This window comes from Mizuhopecten yessoensis, unplaced genomic scaffold (genome assembly GCF_002113885.1).
Source record: "Mizuhopecten yessoensis strain PY_sf001 unplaced genomic scaffold, ASM211388v2 scaffold10885, whole genome shotgun sequence".
NCBI classification, from domain to species: domain Eukaryota; kingdom Metazoa; phylum Mollusca; class Bivalvia; order Pectinida; family Pectinidae; genus Mizuhopecten; species Mizuhopecten yessoensis.
Window position 1 is genome coordinate 996,022 of NW_018408770.1, and position 23,951 is coordinate 1,019,972.

General features: G+C 36.2%; 1 protein-coding gene across 4 annotated transcripts; it reads right to left on the reverse strand.

Moving 5' to 3' along the window:
- Positions 1 to 12,225: 12,225 nt before the first annotated feature.
- LOC110463287 lies at positions 12,226 to 23,706 on the reverse strand. 4 transcript variants are annotated; one of them, XM_021517772.1, is made up of 2 exons: positions 23,222 to 23,706; positions 12,226 to 14,691 (listed from the first exon to the last, which is right to left on the reverse strand). In XM_021517772.1, the coding sequence occupies exon 2, from the start codon at positions 14,090 to 14,092 to the stop codon at positions 12,614 to 12,616; it is 1,479 nt and encodes a 492-aa protein (XP_021373447.1). In that variant the 5' UTR covers positions 14,093 to 14,691; positions 23,222 to 23,706; the 3' UTR covers positions 12,226 to 12,613. The 4 variants fall into 4 exon arrangements, with proteins under 4 accessions (XP_021373447.1, XP_021373450.1, XP_021373449.1 ...); XM_021517775.1 differs by lacking the exon at positions 23,222 to 23,706 and adding an exon at positions 18,870 to 18,893; XM_021517774.1 differs by lacking the exon at positions 23,222 to 23,706 and adding an exon at positions 16,887 to 17,231.
- Positions 23,707 to 23,951: the final 245 nt, after the last annotated feature.

Below are 23,951 nucleotides of genomic sequence, written 5' to 3' on the forward strand. Positions count from 1 at the left end.
AGATACAAAAATATATATTTTACGTCCATTTTGCAAAACATACAACATAAGCTACAAAGACAAAACATGAGTATAATAACAGAGACCAAAATATTACAACATGGAAAAATAAAATAAAAACATGTATGTACATGTAGTATACTGTAAGCTCAGAAAAAGAGTTTATCACTTGGAAAGCACTTAATAGGCACATTGAACACGGTAAGCACATCAGCACATGGTAATTTAAGCACATTTAGAACATTTGCATACAGCACATAAAAAACAAAACCATAACATGGAAAGCTTATTAGCACATAGTAGGCACATTTGCACATTGTAAGCAAAATAAAGGAGTGCAATGGACATCTCCATGTTTCCTGGTTAATTTCTTCTTTATGGAAACAACCAGGGGAGAGTGATGTTCTGCTTCATCTTTTGTATTAATGAAAACCGTGAATATCTAAGTGCGTGTGTTTAAACTAATTTTGTTTTGTTTTTACTGGTACCTTTTTATGTACACATGTTTTACCACCTAAGGAATTAGATGTCTTAAGCCCCCATATGATGTGCTGTTATAAGTTGAATTTAATGTACATTTTGTTTATATTTAGTTCTGCTACCAAAGAGATTGACTTATTGAAATGTTTTTGAAACATTTTAATGAACTCCTCAGCTTTAATGCCTTATTTCTCACTATACAAGCTCATATTGCTATGCCTCCTATTTGTTTGAATATCATCTCTAAACATTATTGCTGGTGCAGAAATTATATGGTAACTATGTTCTATTTTAGGGGGGGAAAGCAATCAATATTACAACAGACAGGGATGGTTATTGATGGGAGAAAGGAGGATGAGAAATAGGAACTGTACCAACTCTCTCATACCTTTGAGGACTTCATGAACTTTTTCAAAAGGCTGCAAGAACTATACCAACAGTGACATGACATTTTGAAATCTGTCAGTTACTTTATAGAGGAGGAACCTCTGACTAAATCATTTTCTCTCAGACACATGAAAGCCGAGTCCACAGATCCTTCCATCAGCGAATAGTTCAAATGTAGTTCAAATGCTTTCCTCGCAAACTTTTCCTTAATGGAGAAGTCAGTGATCTTTACTTGGAACAGATTGAATCTGTGAATATTGATGCTGAAAGCCTGATGAATGTGATTGAACAGCCCCTACTTGATGCTGAAACCCTGATGAATGTGATTGAACACCCACTACTGACTAAGGGCACAAATGTTGGAAACAACGTTTGTTTTGATCAATATAACACTATGGGTGGTGGGAGCAAATTGGAAAAAAAATTAAAAGTATGTTTTTAAAGATAGAAATACTGGTCATGGCTTCCTTTTAGTTTTTGTCCAATGAATTAAAAGTCAACGCAAATGTTAAGTAGTAAAAGAAATGTAAGATCCCTGGTATACATTGTACTTTTAACAATGCTTATGATCAATATCAATAAAATAAAATAAAAGTTATACAAGTTATAATATGTAATGTTAACTTCGCTCGATTTTACTGTGTCCAACATTTGATATTAAATCTTGTGTGATATATGAGAGGGATTGCACACAAGATTGTATCAATGTCAATGAAAGCAATTATTTCTTACGTTTTCAACCATATTTCTTGAAACTTCATTTCTAAATTTCATACATCAATTGTTCAAGACAGTTTTAAGGTCAGTTTCATTCAGTCAAGGTGAAGGCTACAGCTTCCCAACCTGTTCATGTACATGTGACAGAGAAATTGTCAGTGCATTCCTAACTAAGTATTCAAACCAAATTTTATAAACCTTGATCCATCATTCTCAATACTAAATCATGCACTACCTGTTTGCATATACACAAGCAACCTCAACTTTCAATAAGTCCTGTTGTCAACATTTGTTGCACAATGCTATCAGTTCTGAAACCAACAATCCTGACAACTGTAGTAACATAGTATGTGTTCTAGCTGGTACATTTGCAGTACTCTTTTGAAATGTATTTGAAATTAATATGTGCATCTTATTTCAAATGCTAGCCTATGAAGATGATAAAGCTGAACATATGCTATAAAGTTGTTGTTTTCTTTGTGAAGAATTTATGCAATGGAAATAGAGGGAAAATAATGTAACTCTCCTAATCTTGTGTGTGTGTGTGAGTATGTATGTTTATATTTTGTTTATCTTATTCAATATTGAAACATACAACAATGTATCATATTGAATTAGAGTGCTTTTTATATTATTTGTTCATGGGAACACAGATTCAAAATAGTTCCATTTTTCATAAGAAGAGACCTTTTCACTGCAGTGAATATGTAAAACACTTTATTTAAAAGTTTTTCAAAATTATTGAGAGACTTGTAAATTTATGGGTAGCAGTAATCCACTTGCTTATCCACAATTTAGTTTCGGCAAGTAAACATCCTTATAAATATTGTTCTGTAACAATATACACTGACTGATGCAAAATTGAAACTTGAACAAAATTCACACGTATTAAAAAGCATGCCAACCCTGGTCGATGTGCACACTTTACAAGATAACTTGCTTGAATATATATTGATCAATATACAAACTTAGACGATAAGTTCAAAGTTGAGTGAAATCCATGCCTAATTAATTAGCATACTGTACTCTGATTGGTCAATGGTTTTATGCCAAGTAACTTTGTCAGATAAGGCAAGGGTTGATATCTTATTCAACAACAAAGGCAAAGTTCAAAGATGTTCACAATCTGTGCATAATCTATTTAATGGTTTAAAATAATCAGGTATTGGTCAAAGGGGTAAATGCCAGTTTCAGTTTTTAATGTTCTATGAAATACATTGTATGGACAAAGGGAAGCAATTCCTAATTCCTATGCAAATTAATTATCCAAAGGTTTAAAATGATATATTCTAGAGGAAACTTGGTACCCCTCTTCTGACAAACCTATAAAGATATACTGTACACACAAGAAGAATAACTTCACAGTGGTACACTTTTACATAAAACTTTGATTCATAACAAATTAACAGTAAATCCTTCTGTACAATATGATGGGAACTTCGTCTTTATTTTGTTCTCCATTCCAAAAAAAATATATATATCTTTTGCCTTAGCTTTCAGTACTTTCAGTACTTTGATTTAGTGTTGGAGTCACCTGCCCCTGATTGCCATGTCGACAATGTTGTTATCTCCCCTTGAATAGACTTTAATGTTTAAGACGGCCATGCAAAGACTACAATCCATTGGGATTAGTAACTGTTCTGTCAATGTTAACCTGTAGATCCGAGTGTTGTCTCTGACTAGTCTTAAGATATGAGTGCATACTGGTATTAGTAGACCTTTCTCATTTTGGGGTAGACCTAGCACGGAGCAAGGAGACAGAGACATAGACAGGCAAATACAGGGGTCATTTCAAACATAATTTGATATGGAACGTAGCGTATATGGTATGAATATGCCAGTGTGTGTACACGCACATGCACGTGACTACAGGTAAGCGAACCAGTAACAGCATATGATCGGGGGAGTTATTTTTGGAAGTTAATTCGAACTTTTCTCTTTGCTCATTTTGTGAAAAATACAGGCGTGAATGTATTTGTTGATTGTATGGGAACCCGACAACAGTCGATAGATTCTATAACAGCTAGCGCGCATTTTGTTGTTTGCTTGCAAAGCTGTGTCATTCAAATAGATCATAAATATCATACAAAAACAGTTCAATGCTTAAATATAGATGAAATGGGGGAAAAAAATTGAGATGTTCCCATAATTTACTACTCTCAGTGTCCGTCTCTGGCTCCGTGCTAGGTCTGCCTCAAAATCAGAAATGTCTAATACCAAATGCCTCTAACATTGGCAGGGCATCTCTAAAACCACTATCAACGACTACATTGTCGTCTTGCTCCAACCATGTGAAGTTGTCTATGATGTTTTTGTAATGCTTGCATCATTTTGGCTTCCAGAGGATGGTCCTACTGTGTCCAAAATGTATAAGCCATCACACAGGTAGAGCTGTGCTCATGAACTTAAGATGATTACGCTCCTTCTGGCCACAGTAAGACATTCTCTGAAGCTTATTGACAACACTTGATTGAATATAAATATATGTACCATCTATTAAGGCTGTCACTTTGTCTCTAAAGAATGTTTCTGAGAATAAAGTATTGTGTGAAAATATATGTTTCTTACTCAAATAGACAGGACCAAGGAACAATGGAACTATAGATTTGTTCAATGCTTGTACTACAGAATGAAAGGTTTTTGAAATACTAGACAGGGAAATGCCAAAAAGAGCGTAACACTTAATTACAAGAGATATCAGTTTTCATCTTAATCCAAAACAGTAAAAGAGCATTTTGTGTAGTTTTGGTATATACTGAAGAAAGAAATGGAACACATTACGTATCGATTTTGAGAAACTATTCTTTGACCAACCTGTCCAAGCTTTGTAGCCAGGGTCATCCAAGAGACAAACATTGCGGGTGAAAACTAACTAATTCTTTGATAAGACGTACTACACTTCTAAAAGGTCATACATTATTTCAGATGACCTACTTCATAATTGAGAGTTCAAAGAATCTCTCCCTATAGGCTAACCTGTGTACAAAGGTTTAGGTCATTGTCAATAAGATGAAATGAGCATACACGTGATGACGCAGAACACCACAATTTGTGTATGAAAATTAACTAACTGATGCCTGGCACGATTTTGCAGAAGTATGGATTCAATTCCCTTCGAATTCAAATTGTTTTTCTTTTGCGCAGATACCTTATGTAGGACTTCGGACCAATACTACCTTCTTAATTTGAGCAATCTATGCCACTTTAAGTCAGTATATCCAAATGTATGGAGTTTGTTTTGTTTTACATTTCGTGTACATTTCCATTTACGAGATTTCGCGAAGATACGATGGCGACCTTCACCAATACATTTACTCTTCATAATGAGATGAGTTTTAACAAATGAGTAGGAACTATCCCATAGAAGCAATGTAAAAACGATTATGATAAAATGTATAAAAAAGGATAGCAAAATGTATGAGAACAAATTCTAAAAAGTGACAAGAAAATTACATTTGATCTCAAAATTGATTGTTAACAAAACCTTTATCAATCACCACAAGTGATGGACAAATTGTAATTTGGATTTGTTTGTGACCTAACATGTCACTGACAGGTTTATTGTAGACTTGCAACGAATTTCATTACCAATCAACTGTAATCAGGTGCATTGCTTTTTGGTGGACGTCAGGGAGGCGTCTGTGCCCTCACCTTTTTGGGTACTTTGTTGTGCGAAATGGATACTTTCCACCACTTCTTTTGGACTGAATATTTGCATACATATTTGAACTAACACCACTTCTTCATACTATGAAAATGTTTGGTATAAAAGAATAATAAGAATGAAAAATCCTATATTTTACATTAACATTTTCACAAAATGTTCGATTAAACTCACATTCTGAATGATAAATATATTATGAAAGCAGTACATGAAAGTAAAATGTTCTTTCCCAAGTATTTCGATGCAAAAAATACGTTTTTTTTTCTCAAAAAAATACTTTCAAGCTGATATTCCTTTTTTCGTTCCCTATGCTGCAATTTGGTTAATTAATCATCTAAATAATTGGAAGAATGATTCAAAGCATTAACTCCAGATATATAAAGGATTGAAAAAAGTTAAAACGACCGAAAAACCTATAGATGATATGAGCATAAATGTTTTGTGTAAAAGCTGTTGTATATCTTTTGGATGTAATGCTACTAATTTACAAGCATATTTTAACTATTTGTCAAAGCAAGTCCAAAGGAATACCGACTGAAAGTTTCGCTGTAAACAAGTTGGTCAATTACCTCTTACATGAAGAACATGTACATATCTAAGGAAATTGCTGTTTTCATGAGATGAAACTATAATTAGTAAAGCCGAGTTTGGTTGGTTGGGTGGCGCAGTGAATAGGGTAATTCGTCTTTCGCCAAGACGGCTGGTGTTCGACTCCTGTATCGAACGTGAAAAGGTATCGGCTCACCCGCCCGACCGCTTAGGTTTTCACAGGTTTCCTCCAACAGTAAGGCCCTCTGCGCTTCCACCTGGGCCAATACGAGTGATTGATTAATGCTGGAAGAAACTTTTGTGATAATTGTTGTAGAATATAAGAGTTTAGTTTATTGTATGTGTATTTATTGCGTGTGTGCGTGTTGGTACGTTCATCTTTAAAGTAAGAAGTTGCTTCAATAGTTAACGGTGTTATGTTTTTCTCAGCACTGTCAGTATTCACCGGTTATCATGAATTTAATTCATGTTTTGCTAGTGGAATATCAGAAATCTTTGCGTCTACAATACAAAATTAATTATCTTCACCTGCTACGATAAAAGATATATGCATGGTCACAAAACTTCTTTTTTTCCAGTCAGCCAGTCGTTGAATCGCATCAAATCAAATTGAAAAAAACATTAAATAACTTTACTGATCTACAAATTGGAAGGATATATTAATATTACTATTAACTAGTTTGGTTATTCCGATTGAGTGGTCTCCCTTTCTGCAGTGATTTGTCGCAAGTTCAAGTGTTGGAAGATGTGTTTGATTTATGTAACGAGTTATTTTAGTGTCACCATCGTTGTCAGGAAACATATACAATCAAAAAAGCATCCTCTTGGTCAATCTCCAATTGGTCGATGATTTATCTTGTGCACAGGTGCTTGAATAGACTGGTACTTAGCCTTAAAACTAAAACTAAATACATCTCGGACATGTTTAGTGTTACTTCTCGTTCTACAGTACATTATTTTGACTATATCTAAATGCGGCGTATCTATTACTTCAAAAGTGGGAGGGACCAATCCTTTCATGCTCCTGTAGGACTCTGAGCAGACAATGGATCAGTTACCCGGTTGTAGCGATGATGTAATTGAACTCGAGGACACTTGTACTCAATTTTTGTGAATCGTAAAACATATTAATGGTCATTGAGATCTTGACCAAAGTACATAGCAAACCTGTGATTGGTGTAATATGTTTGCATTGCCGACTTAATAACATCGGTCCACGTCCTGGTACCATCAAGACCTGTGTCAATATTGATCTAATGGATGAATAATTGTTTATGGAAGCCGTCGGGGCGCAAAGAACGGTAGCATTCTATCTGTCTTCTTAGTTGTTCATGATCCATATAGAAGAGAGACGATGCTTATGTAACCGTTCCCTGTTCGTCGGTGTGACATGTGACACATTTGGAATTTGTTAAAAGGTTGGAGAGAAGATGATGTCGTAAACTTTGTTCCACAGACCATAGTTAATTTACTGTCGAGAGAGTAAGTTTTTGTGTGCTTTACGTCTAATTACCAGCTTTTGTCATTTAAAGGCGAACAGGAAAGAAAAACCACAAGCCTGCGACTTATATATGGCGACTGTTCCTCGTAGGTCCCGAATCCGCCATCCAGTAGTAGAGAAGATAGTAAGAAAGATAGTACTGGTAGACTTAAGCCAACAGACCTTGGTCCATTTTTTTTTAGAGTGTAGAAGCTATGTGGTAGTGTTAGACTATGTTCCACAGACAATGTTCCATTTGTTTACTAATGAATGGAAGGGATTATATTAAACTTTGTTCAACAGACCAATGTCTACTCGTTCTGAAGTGAATGAAGAACAAGATCAAGTCCCTAGAATGTTTTCTTTCTTAAACGTGAACCTATTATCTAAATATGTCTATTGTCGTATGTTGTCTTTGTTTTTGTTTTTGTTTGTTTATTTTGCGGACCCTCAAACCTCTGAAATGTGGTTTAATTATTACCCAGTTTCATAATGGAGTGCTGCAACTTGGTGACTGAAACTTTTCCTGATCTCGAAGCCATGATATTAATTAAATATTCATAAAAGGAAGTTTTTTTAAAGCTCTTTCTCATCTCTCTGAAGTTATATGCTTGTTTCAATTATGTCGGATTGAATGAAATACTGTTGCAAAAATAGGTATAAATAAAATGAGAATTTATTCGGGGTTTATACAGATCGCGTCCAACGTACCTGCGGTATAACGGATGTAACGGTGACAAATAGCGTCATAATAGATAATGTACTATTAAATGGTACCAGTAGAGGTGTTTTGGTACTCGCGACTTCAACATATTCAAGATATTACACAGGCGTAAGGAGCTGTTCGTTTGATACATTATAATCAATATCCCCATGTAACCTTGCTGTGATGTCGACTTAACCTTATAGTCGGTAGGCGGTCATAACAGACCAATCTAAATCAAATATTGACACAACTTTAACTAAAATCGAAAATCATTATGTCTGCAAGTTTAAGTCAAGAATGGTTACGTAATGTTTTGGTATACAAGTACTTCCGACATTTCACTTGGTTTCAGTGGGGAATATAATGGTATTTCTTTCCATATTCACAAGCACTATTTCAAAGCTACACAAATGTGTCAATAGTAATGAACTTAAACGATATTTAGTTGTATTGAATTAAATGCTGGACACGGATTCGTGATATGATAAAGTACACGCCAGTTCATTTACATGTTCCCCTGTTCAGGCGTACCTTTCACATACGGACAAATCTTTGTTAGACCATGTGATTCCAAATACTGAAGACTTTTTGAATTGTATACAAGTAATTTACATTGTTATATTTTGTCATGTTAGCTTTTTCTTCAGTGTGGGGTTACATGTTGTGGTGTGTCCTATTCTAGTGCTTGTTTCGGTGTGTTCTCAGTCTCCACTGTTGTCTTACCGTTGGTTTTCATGTCTTAATGATTTAACAGCAGTATAATGCAATGTGATTAATTTCTGGCATACTGTATCTATTTTACAATTGTAAATGTGAAATTCCCTGTGTGTTTTTGTGGTACGTTTGTCTTTGAAGTTCTAACTGTTTTGGTGGATTCCCAGTTCCAGCTATTGTTACTTCCGTTTGCTTTAATGCTTCAACAATTTCTTCTGGAAACTGTTAACAAAGAAAAATAAAATATGACATCAGAACAAAACGTGAATAAAGTATTCGATGGCGGTTTATCTAATAGGATGTGTAATAAATGTTGCATAGTTACATTAGTTTTTATTAAATTCAAACTACCTGTAAATCTTCCAAATGTTACCGACTAGCTATACCTGTTCTTTTGTACGTTTTTATCACCAACTAGCGGAAACTGTCTTTTGTTTTATAACGAACACAACGGATTATAAACACGACTATTTTTGTAGACATTTTAAGGAACTGCATATGAGACGAAGTCTATTGTGGCATATTTGACATGGTTTTGATCCTAATATTATCGATAATTAATAATAACAATATATAGTTCGAAGTTTGTAAACGAAGGATTATGATGAAGTTATTCAGAAATATTATTCCTTTGGTTTCGATGTCTTCCTTGTTCCTGGTGTTATTCTTTTCGTTTGTTTTGATATCTAACTGGTACCTGTTATTGTTATTTTTGTTTGTTTTGATGTCTAACTGGTACCTACTATTGTTATTTTCGTTTGTTTTGATATCTTACTAGTACCTGCTATTGTTATTTTTGTTTATTTTTGTGGTTCCTCACTTGATACTGCTGTTTTTTTCGTTTATTTATCGCTCCCCACTTTGTGCTATGGTTCTTTCTTCTATTACTCTTTCCGTCTATTTTTGTCGCTCCCCGCCTTCTTCCTATGTTCTCTCGTTTGTTTTTGTCGCCCCCCGCCTTCTGCTATTGTCGTCTCGTTTTTTTTTGTCGCTCCCCGCCTTCTGCTTTTTTTTTCTCTCGTTTGTTTTTGTCGCTCCCCTCCTTCTGCTATTGTTCTCTCGTTTGTTTTTGTAGCTCCCCGCCTTCTGCTATTGTTCTCTCTTTTGTTTTTGTCGCTCCCCGCCTTGTTCTTATGCTCTCTCGTTTGTTTTTGCCGCTCCCCGCCTTCGGCTATTGTCGTCTCGTTTATTTTTGTCGCTCCCCGCCTTCTGCTTTTGTTCTCTCGTTTGTTTTTGTCTCTCCCCGCCTTCTGCTATTGTTCTCTCTTTTGTTTTTGTCGCTCCCCGCCTACTGCTATTGTTCTCTCGTTTGTTTTTGTAGCTACCCGCCTTCTTCTTCTGTTCTCTCGTTTGTTTTTGTCGCTCCCCTCCTTCTGCTATTGTTCTCTCGTTTATTTTTGTCGCTCCCCGCCTTCCCCTATTGTTCTCTCGTTTGTTTTTGTTGCTCCCCGCCTTCTTCTTATGCTCTCTCGTTTGTTTTTGCCGCTCCCCGCCTTCGGCTATTGTCGTCTCGTTTATTTTTGGCGCTCCCCGCCTTCTTCTTATGTTCTCTCGTTTGTTTTTGTAGCTCCCCACCTTCTGCTATTGTTCTCTCGTTTGTTTTTGTAGCTACCCGCCTTCTTCTTCTGTTCTCTCGTTTGTTTTTGTCGCTCCCCTCCTTCTGCTATTGTTCTCTCGTTTGTTTTTGTCTCTCCCCGCCTTCTGCTATTGTTCTCTCTTTTGTTTTTGTCGCTCCCCGCCTACTGCTATTGTTCTCTCGTTTGTTTTTGTTGCTCCCCGCCTTCTGCTATTGTCGTCTCGCTTATTTTTGTCGCTCCCCGCCTTCCGCTCTTGTTCTCTCGTTTGTTTTTGTCGCTCCCCACCTTCTGCTATTGATCTCTCGTTTGTTTTTGTCGCTCCCCACCTTCTGCTATTGTTCTCTCGTTTGTTTTTGTCGCTCCCCGCCTTCTGCTATTGTCGTCTCGTTTATTTTTGTCGCTCCCCGCCTTCCGCTATTGTTCTCTCGTTTGTTTTTGTCGCTCCCCGACTTCTGCTTTTTTTTTCTCTCGTTTGTTTTTGTCGCTCCCCGCCTTCTGCTATTGTCGTCTCGTTTATTTTTGTCGCTCCCCGCCTTCTGCTATTGTTCTCTCTTTTGTTTTTGTCGCTCCCCGCCTTCTGCTATTGTCGTCTCGTTTTTTTTTGTCGCTCCCCGCCTTCCGCTATTGTTCTATCGTTTGTTTTTGTCGCTCCCCGCCTTCTGCTTTTTTTTTCTCTCGTTTGTTTTTGTCGCTCCCCGCATTCTGCTATTGTTCTCTCGTTTGTTTTTGTCGCCCCCCGCCTTCTGCTATTGTCGTCTCGTTTATTTTTGTCGCTCCCCGCCTTCTGCTATTGTTCTCTCGTTTGTTTTTGTCGCTCTCCATGCAGTTCCTGCTGTTCATCTTTCCGTTTGTTTTGATGTCTAGCTGTTTCTGCTGTTCTGTCGTATCGAATTTAAGTATCAATTTGGTGTGATACATATGTAATGCTGTTCATGTTCATGCTTCCTGCGCTAATATACTATACATTATACTACCAGCTTATCAGCCAATCAGCGTTGTGTATTGCTACATGCATATGGAGATTGAATCCACAGACGTTTTTTAAATACTATTGTAATAATAAAAAGGAATAAAAATAACACAAAGTTAATTAATGTTAAAATAAAATAAAATTTATTAAAATATTCCATTCCCTTTCAAACAAAGTAGTTAGATATATCAACAGTATGTTTTTAATAAAAATGCAAAGCTATACATTACAAAAATATTAGAAGGAAATTAAAGTGAGAAAAGAAATTGAGGTCTGTCTTTTGACTTCCCTTCAAAATCATACTGATTTATCGTTTGTGCATAAATGGTATGCTATCGTCTTTCAGTTTGGGTAGATAAGAACTGGAAGATTGAAGTTGTTTATTTACATGCCAGGCAGATCTCAAGTACCCACACAACGTTAGAACAGGGGCTCGTTGTGTACGGAAAGCTTATCACAGCGTGGATAAATAAACACAGCCTACACAATCTACACACAGTTGTCAACATAGGAAATATAGCTAAGTTGTTGGGGTTTAAATCACCGATACTACTTAAATTATATCTTTAATCTGTATTGAAAATTTCGCATTTGTCGAATGATATTATTTTCTGTCGAAAATCGTGGTACAAAAAAGCGCTGTGTAATTTTAACCGGTTGAGATTGTATCTATTTAAAAATATTTATTCAAGTTAATTATGACTTTCAACATGAACTAGCATGTTTCAGGACGAAGAAATTGAAAAACAATTTTAACAATAAATATATTCCTTTGCATCCTTTATAAATCTTGCAATGATAAAACAAAACTCGAATCAAAATGTATTTGCAATCCGTGAATATTTCCAAACTTCACCTTAGATACGATAACCCAATTCTCTCGTGGGAGAACAGCCAAAAACTTAACACAATCTTTAAAAATAAACAAAGACTGATTACAAGGTTACACACAATGTCCATTCAGACCTTTTGATTCACTGCTAAGCGATATTTGGTCTGATAGCGTGTTACGTATCAACAAGTTAAACGATATCACAGATATATGTAATATTGAAACATCTCATGTAAATATAAACAGCTGACAATCCGTTTATGCATATAACAACGATGAGTCAAATAAATTGCTTGTCAAACAGGCTTTTCACATAAATGTCCAAGTACCTTTAAGTAGAACCAAGCACGTTTTGAAGGCAGATCACAACAATTAGCTAAAGCCAAACATAGATCATGTTCTAACATCATGTACTAACATTTTTGTTACGTTACGGAAACATAAACTCACAAAACTTAACAGATATTGTATCTATAACCTTTCGCTTAAATACACATTCTGAGAAACTTGTAGTCTGCCTGATCTTTACAAACAAAATTAATTGTAGTGTGCAACTCGGCTTTGTCTCCCGTGTGAGTCACTTCCGGATGCGTTCCCATTCGTCATTCGGACTGCATCCTTTTTCGTCGAAGTTCCACTGCTGATGGACTCACTACTAGATCCCATGGAGCCGTCCATTGACGAGGATGAGTGCTTTCCGGACTGAACTATCGAAGCTCTTCGCTTCGATTGCTCCTGTTGTTTCTGTTGTTGTAACTGTTGTTGCTGCTGTATCTGAGCCTGTTGTTGCTGTGATTGCTTTCGTTGCCTCCCTGTTTCTGCCGTGTTTTGTTTAGTCATGGAGCTTGTGGACCTTTTGCTTTTTCTGCCCTTTTCGTCTTCGGTCGGATCCTCTGATGGTGCTGGCGTAAGTGGGGCATCAAGATAGGATAGATCCGCTGGGGGTATTTTTATCCCGTCCCTATATGAGGGTGTACATTGGTATTCGTAGTGACGATACAGTCGTTTGAATTCTACTCTCCAGCTGAAATAAGGACCGTCCCGCCCATAAGAGGAATCATGCAGTTTCGAAGAATAAGCCGATTTTGGCCTTACACATTTCAAGGATTCGTGATTCCCATTGACTGGAAGCACGCCAGGCATTACAAGGTGGAACAGATATTCCGGATTGTTCCGGAAGTCTGTGAGTGGAGCACAGCGTAGAATAATTTTGTCGTCTTTTTCATTTGGTTCTAGTTCGCGTCTGACAAAGTTACGGTAACTGATCACAGTTCGATCCTGACCGTAAAGACTTGAAGCACTGCTGCTACTTGATGCAGATTCCCTACGAGCAAGGAGGAACGCCGTTTTGGGGCGAGCTCGAAATGAACGCCTCGATACGGATCCAAAATCAGAATATGTACGAGAATGAAGACATTCTCGAGAAAGTCTAATATTCAATGACGGTATTTGTGACAAAGATTCATTGTCTGCGTCAGCTTGTGTCTGGTTTTCAACAGCCTCAATGGTTTCTGCAATTTTTCTCATTTTCAGCCTGTAGGCTTCGTCAAGTGCTGTGTGTCCTTCGCGATTTTTTCTGTCAAAAGCTAATTTGTATTTCCATTGAGCCTGTGTTATAACTTTTACGAGATTCAAATTGCCGCTCCGGACAGCATAGTGAAGTGCTGTGTTTCCCCACTTGTCTTGTTCAACTAAATCAAAATCTATTGCGTTAAGAAAAACTCTAGCGAGTTCGATTCGCGTGTATATACAAGCAAGGTGCATCAGGGTCATACCATATTTGTCACAGTTTTCCAAACTAGCTCCCTTTTCTATGAGCAGACGAGCAATACCGGTGCCCCACACTTCCGGTTCCATAAAGGGACACAACATAATTGGTGTGCGACCATTTTCATCTGCCTTTTCTATTGCGATACCAAGGTCAATGAAGAACCGAACTTGCTGAAAATACTCCAGCTTGATAATATCAGTTAGCTGAGCAATAGGTTTTGCCTTTCCAAATCGTTTGGTCTTCATTTTGAGAATGTTTTCTTGAAGAAATACGCACTTATGTTGCAGGTTGCATTCTATATGATCGAATATATCCGTCAAGCTTATGTTATATGGGCAAAACTTGATGTGTCAATCCTTTATGTTGGTCAAATACACTCCAAGAAGCACTTCAAATACAAATCCTCGGAAGAACAAACAAGTCCTATGTCTTTTTTGACAGGGACCAAACACGCGTATCACAGCTGTAGCGCTTCATATCCACAAAGTGTCAATTTCACATGAAAGGGGTGTCGTTTTCAATCGTTCACTTCTGTCGTGTTGATCTAGGTACGCAATACCACCTCGATGATTTGACAACGCTAAGGTAAATATCTTTTATTTAAGCTGTAATTTACCCTCAATTATCAATATGGCACGTAGATTGTTTTTCAATACACACGACTAATACTTGTGTATTGCCACATATATTATATCCGGGAATAACCTTCGTGTTTGAAACTGTACTCCGTTTAAATGACAGCGGGAGCCCTCGGTGAAATAGTGGAGAAAGGCAGTGGTGATTTACGACGATTCTGGAATTGTTCTTTCGCACTCAGTGTATTGACGTGTGTTTTTTTCGTCAACTGCAAATAATAAAAAAGTATATCAGTCTTGCTGTGAAGCTCGAGTTTCAGATTTCGACATTTAAATTACAAACAAATCTTACGACACCATCATGACTTTATCAAGCTTCATTGGAATTTCGTCCAATTTAGATAATAAAAACTATTGATATTGGGTTTATGGACTTCTAGACGATTACCTTCTAAAGTTTGGTCACACTATTTTCCCGTTATTGTTTAAAATATCGTTTTAACTTCTTTTTATTTGAACTAGCATGTGATCGTATAAGTTGGTTTCATCCTTGTTATGCCAATTTGTACATCACATCTAATAGCTCATTGTTTTGTAGATGAAATGAACGAATTCGGTAACAATTTATAGTCTTCAGAATGTATGGGACAGCATCATCACATCTGTATACAATATGGCACTATGTCATCTGAAATTTAAAACTGTATTTGCAATACAGAAAGGAGTTATCATGGTTCCCCGTAAATTCTTACCTGATCTGATAAGCAGTTAACGGGGGAACTTTTAAAGCAACCAATTGCAGATGGAAAAAAAATGGATTTGCTGATTCGATCGCGGAGAAAAAATATATAGATACTAACACTAATAAATACTGGGATTACCTTTGCTTACATTATGCCAAAGTAAAACCAAGCCGTGAAGCTTGTTTCATAATGAACAATCACAGGTGTCTGACCACTCTGAAGGTATGACAGCATGTCGTTATATAGGGAATCCTACACTTAGACATAAGTTCTGTTCAGTTGTAGTGATATTAACTGGCGTCGAATTGACTAGGACAGAGACTGAAGTGTTTGTTAACGGAAGTTTATTTTATCATTGGTTACTTGATTTAAATGTCAACCCTAACCCAACGTTATTAAACACCTGTAAAACTTACATTGCATTTCTTACCAACACATGTAATTGATTATTCGTAGTTGTCGGAAGACTAAAACATTAATTACTTGCAAACAAATATAGTAAATCCCTTTGCGAATTCCAATATGTTATCAATCAATTGAGAAATTAATTAAATACATTGTGTTTTTTCACAGAAAGGCATGGTAACCGCTGTATCACACTGTGCTTGTATAGAATATTCTCGCGAAAGTGTTGCAATAATGAACTGAATCGTATGTAAGTATACTATGTACTCCTCAACAAATATTGCAACCGTCATGATAATTAGAAGTGTACCCGAACAGGATAATAAGGATTTACCTTGTAAGGGGATCTAGCTAATTACTTATGCTTACCAGTGATACCATATTGATGATCCACAGATCATTTAATTACGGTGAACTAATATTGTTTCATATTCTACAAATGAAGATCATTGTAGAGCGTCCAGGTGTGGATAGCTTCGTATCAGAAAATCTAGGAAAACTGAATACTAACCATTGTACCATCATAATGCACACATGAATATCATTACATGGTGTCAGTAATTTGGACTTTTGGAATCAGAAATCTTAGAAAATTAATACTTACCTTTGTGTCTACAAAATACACACATGGGTATCATTACAACGTGTCCGGTTTGTGGGTAATTAGAACTTTTCGTATAAAAAAATCTAGAAAATATATACTTACCTTACACGTTACACAGTAGGTAGCCTAAACTGTATGCTTACAAAAGCTAAATAGCCGTTAGGCAGCACTGCAGTGAATTGGTTTCGATTCAATGCGAGTAAACGAAATATATAACAGAGGAATATGGAGCATGATCCTTTAGTAATACAAGATGACCACAGAATATAAATGTTGCTTCGTGAAGCAGTGCCTTCCTGTGGTGGTTGTCCCCAAAGAATCTCTAGCACTGTTAATGGTACTTTACAGAAATGCAGGAAAGCATTTGCGAAAATGTAAATAAATAGATAAGACTATTGCAAGTTAACATTGTACGTACCTGTAAGCCTGAGCTTCACCTCCCTAATAAAATATAACTGCTTTACGTACATGTGACTCGGCCGATTTGTAATGCCCACAGGGAACTATCGAACGTTGCCCTGGAAGTTACCCCTTATACTGGAAAGATAAACAGCAACATCGATTTGTCTAGCCACAAACTAAATACTTGCCTTGCAACGCCGCTTCTCTCATCTATGTGTGTTGTCAGAGGTAAAAGTTGACATAGTGAGTACCATTAACAAAGATATGATACCTATAAGAAGCTTTAGATATAAGTAAATTAGATCCACACCAGAGATGATTGGTTTTGTCCCAGCTCAATATTATCCAGATGGATTGAAAATCGACAACTCTTTGGTGTCTGAGCTATTTTCGTCGTCATGTTTATGCAAGTCCATCACAGAAATGATTTTGCCGGGATTAACAGAAGATCGGCAGGTATTTAATGTCACAAATATATATCTCTCTACTCTCATTTATACACGTCAAAAGGTCATCCCCGAATTGTCTTGCTTTTACCAAAGACTGACGAGCGCCAATACGCGGCACGTCCTATTGTTTAGCAGTGTATAACTGAACAACTGAGATTCCACACACATTAATTGCCCAATATTACATACATAAGGCGTTGTACAGGTCTAGTCAATACCTACACAGGTAAATGTATTACAAGGAAAAGTCATGAGACATGTTAAGACTCGAATTTCTTCGCAAACAATTTATCTCCACGCACGAAGCATTCGAGAGGTCAAAGATCAGATACTTTATATGCTTCGGCCGCGGGCTTGTATTGAAGAGATATTAATATAAGATATACAGTATTAGCGATCATGACAACTCTGCAAGTGTCTGAAAATCAATTGCTTGGGCCTTGGGGATTGTACAAGTACGAGTATATGACGGCTTATGGTTTACAACAGAAGCAGGGATACTTCGAGAACAGCTTCTAGCGTTATTCAATTAACAGAAATTAGTGAAATTTGCCATGTCGAACGATAATTTAGGGGGGTTGGATAGACCATTGTAATGGGCCATTCTAAAAACAGGCACGGTTTTCTACAGTAAAACGTAAACAAACTTTCATTACTAATGAACATAAGTGCCCCGCTTCATCGATTTTGAAGTCAGGCATTTTAATTCGAATATGTAAACACTGTTTCGGGTAGAAAAGACCCTTTGTTGAGTTTGCCATTAGTGTAATTCTAGGCTTAAACACGGTCAATTGAATATAATTAACTCGTGCAGTATAAAAAGGTAGTACCATGTCACCAACTTTGACGATATTTCATAACGGATTTTTGTCGTTAGATACTAGAGTATGCGTCATGTCATGTCTAAAGCTGCTTTTAACATTCAACTTCACCTGCATCTAATGAGTTTGATTTAATATATTTTCAACGTACATTTTGTAATAACGTCGATTCTCAAATTAAAAGGAGCGTATACAACTATAGGTTATTTTATTGACATCCTTTGTGTATATAATGTCCTTGTTACCTGTGTAAAACTCTTTTCTAATTAGCTTACTGCTTTAAGCTACCAGGTATCATGTGTATACTGCGTACAAACACGTGATACTCCTTAAATTATAATTGTTTTCTGTAAATGACTTTCACGTATGAGACTAAACATCACGCCACACGTTATGTACGTTGTTTGTAAGTTTTAATAATCTAAGCCTGTACAGTATTACTGATGTAACTACTATGTGAAACCATCTGTTCTGTGAAACCGATGGTAAATTGGTATGAATGTCAGAGCAGGTTTTCCAGGTATAATTTGTTTAATTTTCCCCTTAAAACACTTCGTGGTGACAAGAGGTTTATGTAAAATAAGGATTTCAGTTTTGACGGTTGCCTAGATTTTCCTAAAGGTTCTCACGTAACTTAAACATAAAGCATAATATATAGATTTATACAGAAACCTTAAAACTTCGAATATTTTTTTCGTCTGCAAATTTCTCACCCTGTATTTCACGCAGATAAATACTCTACCACTTTAAACTGAAAAGGAGCTGGGTTCCCATAAAGGAATACAAATGTGAACACGCCACACCATATTTGTTTGGTTGGTCGCTAAACAGGTAAACACGATCAAAGTCACATTGTCACAAACGCTACCTGTTCGGTCTTAAGTGGTAGTTTTGACAAACATTAAAGTTTCAATATAGACAATCTTATCACCTGAATAGAAAGTCTATATCACCTTATACTTACCTGTATCGGTGAGTTATGCCCACCGTTGTACATGTATATGATAAGTCTATTTTACTTACCTGTACGAGCAATAAATCAATAAAGGTAGGAATGTAACTATTTACATAGACTTATCCGTCCCCCTCTGTGATTGAAGGATGTACTCCTTCTCAAGACATATTTAGACTAAGTAAATTCGCCTCACATTAGCTCTGTGATGAACGCCCTGTGCAACACTCACTTTGAATACCATGTGCTAATTGTACCCCTCGTCTCGGCCAATATTGAATTGAGTTTACCATTTCAGCTGAGGTAAATATTCCTAAACTTTGAAACTTGCTTTACAACTTCCATATAATGTTATCGATCAATACACCAATACGCTGAGCAGAACCCTTTTTTCAATGATGTGACTTTACACATTCATGGTGAGAGGCAAAAATGGTTATGTATTTCTTTTTACCAGACGAAATTTGTTTTAAAAGTTATTTTTCGATATTTAAAATTCATTTTTATCCCATTTGATTGCATAAAATTCAGCTTGACATGACGGAAACTCGTTGGAAATAATTTATAAAATCCCTCAATTCTGTTGTGCAAATGGGAAAAAGACAGTTTTATTAATGTAAGATTAAAATAATGAGTTATTTGCTACAAGCTATTTTTTCTTTATTTTGCTTGTTTGTATGTTTATTTTTCAATTGTCTGAAGAAAAGTTCTTACTTTCCGAACAATTAATAGCGATTAGACATGCTAACGTTAACTTTCTATTCCACACATAGGCCAATTCTATAATGACAGATATGTCAGGCGTATAACGGTACAGCCAGCAAATAACATATTTGTAGTAATAAAATATTACTTTGAGTATTGAACATTATATAAAATACAGAAATGAAAAAAAAACTACAACTTTAGCATAGATGGTTTGTTATCAATCAATCGGTGAGGCAAGAGCATCGCTTTAGGGGAAAATGTACTACCATTCTTGTAGTGCTCTGAAGTGGAGTTCTTGAAATGGTGTTACCAAATGTTAAATGATATTTAAAATTCAACATACTAAGAAATCGATGGTATTTATTTATATAATGTCTTTCTCAGAGGCGTCTCTCGTGTCTTTCAGTGCCTGTTTAAAGATCATAGTATTTACCGTAGGTAAGTGGAAAGTTAGATGAAATGTTATGAAAGCTCCTATGGTGTTGAATAATGCTTTAAACAAACCACTATTGACAGTAAAACTTTTGTGATCGGCTGATCGATTGTATAGATCATTGACTATTCAAAAGGTGGAGCCTGTGACGTTCCCGACCACCGACACAGGGCCATGGATACATGTTGTGTGTCCACCAACATAGCAGTTACACTGAATTAAGGGGGTGTTATAGGGCAAAGTCCCGTTCTCTAGGCAAAACAGATCTAATAATACCATGGGCAGATTTTTGTAATCTTATTGTGTATGTGTAATTATTTACCGAATCACATTCTAAAATTACTTTAGTTATAAGTCGAAGAAATAAACTGCCTTTCTGGTGCATTCAGGTACAGATTATCATCAAGCTTAATCATACATTAACCATTGGCACTATTAAGACATAACCGTTTTAGTAATTTCGTGCAACACTTTCCCTTATAAAACACATGTAATAATACATTTTACAGAATTACAGGTGTTCGAAGTGTTGGTATTAAGAAGATGAATATCTTTCCGCGGAATCAATTATAGCCCTGAACTTCCGCTGGGTTGCTAAATCTTCTATACTCGTATATAAGAGAGAAAACTTGAAAAATAGTCCTGGAATTATTTTCGCGATTATAGATTCTGCAGTAGTTGCATAGCCGTATGCGTATGCATCGTCAGCGAATACATATTAATGCAAATGATTAGTTATTGATGAGCCGTAGTCACTGTTATTTGATGCGGAGTGCTTGATAGCACTATTTCGAATAGTCCGAATTATTCTGACGTTTTATCGACTTTTTTAAATCGGTCTGTCGTCGATTAACGTCAGAACTCCGGTCCTCTATACTATGCGGGAAATATGCGACCCGCGCCCGGGTCGCACTTCAAACTGATATTTTAGAAATAAATCGTCACTTTCACACACATGTCGCACATGGATCGAAAGATCTATTCTTTATGCACTAGGTGGTATCAATAACATGTTTCAAAGATCATAACGAACAGTATTACGTTTTATCGACGACAGACCGATATAAAAAAAGTCGATAAAATTTCGAAATGACACTGAATTTTCATTTCTATTAACAACAATTATTAAGTTAATATACGTGTGGTTCAAACCCTTGTTACAGGTAAGTGAGCAAGTTGTCTTGTTCATAGCAATGTAAACCACATTTCCCTAGGTAGGTTCATATAGTCACATACAACTTCAGTGTAATTATGAAATCCAATTACTGTTGCTATGCAAGTGTTAACTGCTATGCTTACATTGTCTAATTCAGTCGATACGAAAACAGTTGCAAGGATGATTTGGATCGAAAATCATCAAGATGAACCGTGACTTGATGTTTCATGAAGTCAAGTAACGATGGTATTCTTTTTCAACTCGGACACATTCAAGTTTGTAAATTGATAATCCTGTGCAATACAATGTGGTTTTTACAGCATGACTTAGCGGAATATCTATATATCAGCACAATGTTTTCAGTTTTTGTTGTTTAAGTATTGAACTTTTTCAGCATTGTTTAAACACAACCCAAATCAATTAATTGCAGTAGAGAACATATTGACTTATTGATAGATTGTTACCCATAATCGACACACAGTCACCACATACAGGACGGTGGAATTATTGGTAGTTAGTGTACACTTCTTATAATGACCTCATTATGAGTATGACGTCGCGATAAAATGGTAACTTTTACAAGTTATCCAAAATAATTTGAAGCAAAGCTACGTTAGTTCTGACGACCATATGATACGTCTACGTATGATAATAGCCAAAATTCTGAGGAGGGTTATCAAGACTTAGTGTATACCACAAATCTATGTCCCATCGCGTGTCGATGTATAGGACCGAGGACTTACTGGGATAATCTATATAGTGAAATATTGGATTCGCTCTTCTTCTTTTTCCCCAATAAAGTTCATACATACATGTACTTATATAAATAACCCGGACAGTCATGTGTGGGTATTATTCTCTCCACACCTTCAGACTACATTTGTGTATCTGACTAGACCTTGATGATATGCAAAGACTGTTCGTCATAAAAGGAGTTTTAACTCATATTTACCTGCAGAAATATATGATTGAGGCCTTCAAAACACGTAAACTATCGCCCGTTAATATCAACCTACCTGTGAAATAGGTGTAAAGGTATGCTGTGTCTTACTTAGCTTTATAGCATTACGTGAAGTGATGTTTTTATGTATATCTATGATGTTTTGTATACAGGTGAATACATAACGCCTTTTAAAGAAGGAACTCAGACACGACCTTACAAGTAAATACTGATAACATCTCGGCATGACATCATGTATTCTTCTCGTTTTGACAAACATATATAAGATTCAATTCATTCAACAACAAAAAAGTCAACATTTGTTGAAATGATCAACAGCATGTGGGTTTTAGTCACAAATAAAGCTGTAACATGGAGAATGGAAAAGCCTCCCTGCCTGCGTGTCGCTGTAATACCTGTATGTATCATAGCTTTGATCTGGGGTCTTCATTAACACAGGTAAAGCAACATCTAACACGAATATAAACGAAAAATAAATGTAAATCCATATTTGCTTTACTACTCAACCAGCCCCTGACTCATTTATAGACAAATTGATGATAGGTTAATATATATTGTTCTGTATGGAAGATCAACAACGGGTTATATAATGTGATATACAGTATATAATAATATATAAGTATATTTATACTAATATAAAGTATATATATACTAATATAAAGTATACATTTACTAATATAAAGTATATATATATACTAATATTTAGATTAGTTGAATATGAATTGTCATTCTGTAATAACATAGTTTTAACATGTGATTAATCAATACTGTTTCACATGTACATCGTTTGCGGTGAGGGCGCACAATTTACTGGGGAATACAAATGACCTTTACCTTTGAAAAATACATAAACTTGAAGTGGAGGGGGGGGGGGGGATTACTCGTTGCTGTTATTAAAATCACGTTAATAAAGTGTTTCCAACTCATTGACTTAGGTCCTTTAAACCATTCTAATCTTGATAATTCACAAATATTGACATTCATTTTTTACACATCTCACCTTTCTCGGTTCTTTAACTTGTGGAATTAAATTTTCATGAAATTAAAAGTGTTATTGCATGCCTCAAATATATTTACCTTCCGTGTACATAGTTTGGACTAATAACCACAGAACATTTTACACCGGGTTGATAACGTCACTTTAAAATACACACAGTCTACTTACCAATAGTGAGATTTGTATTGACGCGGTTGTTAGGGTGCCATCCTTTACTGTTGACGGGACACTGGGATGAGTGACCAACACCTTCACCAACAGTGTACACACTACTAGCAGAGATCCAGGAAGTTTCGTCAATAAGAACCCTTCGGTTTGGTAGATTTTAAAACGAACGCGCCTCCGTCCAGATAGTTACTATTGACTTTACGGCTACTCCAGCCCTGCTAATCAATCTAAACACCATAGAAAGCCTCAGGTACGGGAGATTCACACATGACACGTCACAGGTGAAAAAATACCTGGGCACCTGCCAAGATATTTAACTTGTAAAATCTCACCAAATGGTACATACAAAGAATTCAAAAGTGGTGAACAGGTAAATTGAACATGTCGTGCTGAATAAAGGATTCTCTTTTTAAACAGATAGATCAATCGCTGGTCTGTGGAGTCAGGTCTACCTGCACACAGTTCCCACTGTACTGCAATGTTTGGGGAAATTATCTAATGTTTATACTTGACATACATACCCAACACAATGTATGACTAACGCTGTCGTCTAGTTCTAACTGAGCTAGTATTTTTGGGATGTTTGTTTAACTCTTAAAAACATTAAACTCGAAAGAGCCTCGAAATGATACAGTAAAACCTCGATATAATGCCTCTCGTTTCAGTAAATATTGGCAGTATGAGTAGAACTTATCTGTTAGTGACGTCATCATTATATATATAATGTTGT

Excerpts from the sequence above, each read along its gene's own strand:
- LOC110463287 (XM_021517772.1), bottom strand. The coding sequence starts at position 14,092 with ATGAAGACCAAACGATTTGGAAAGGCAAAACCTATTGCTCAGCTAACT.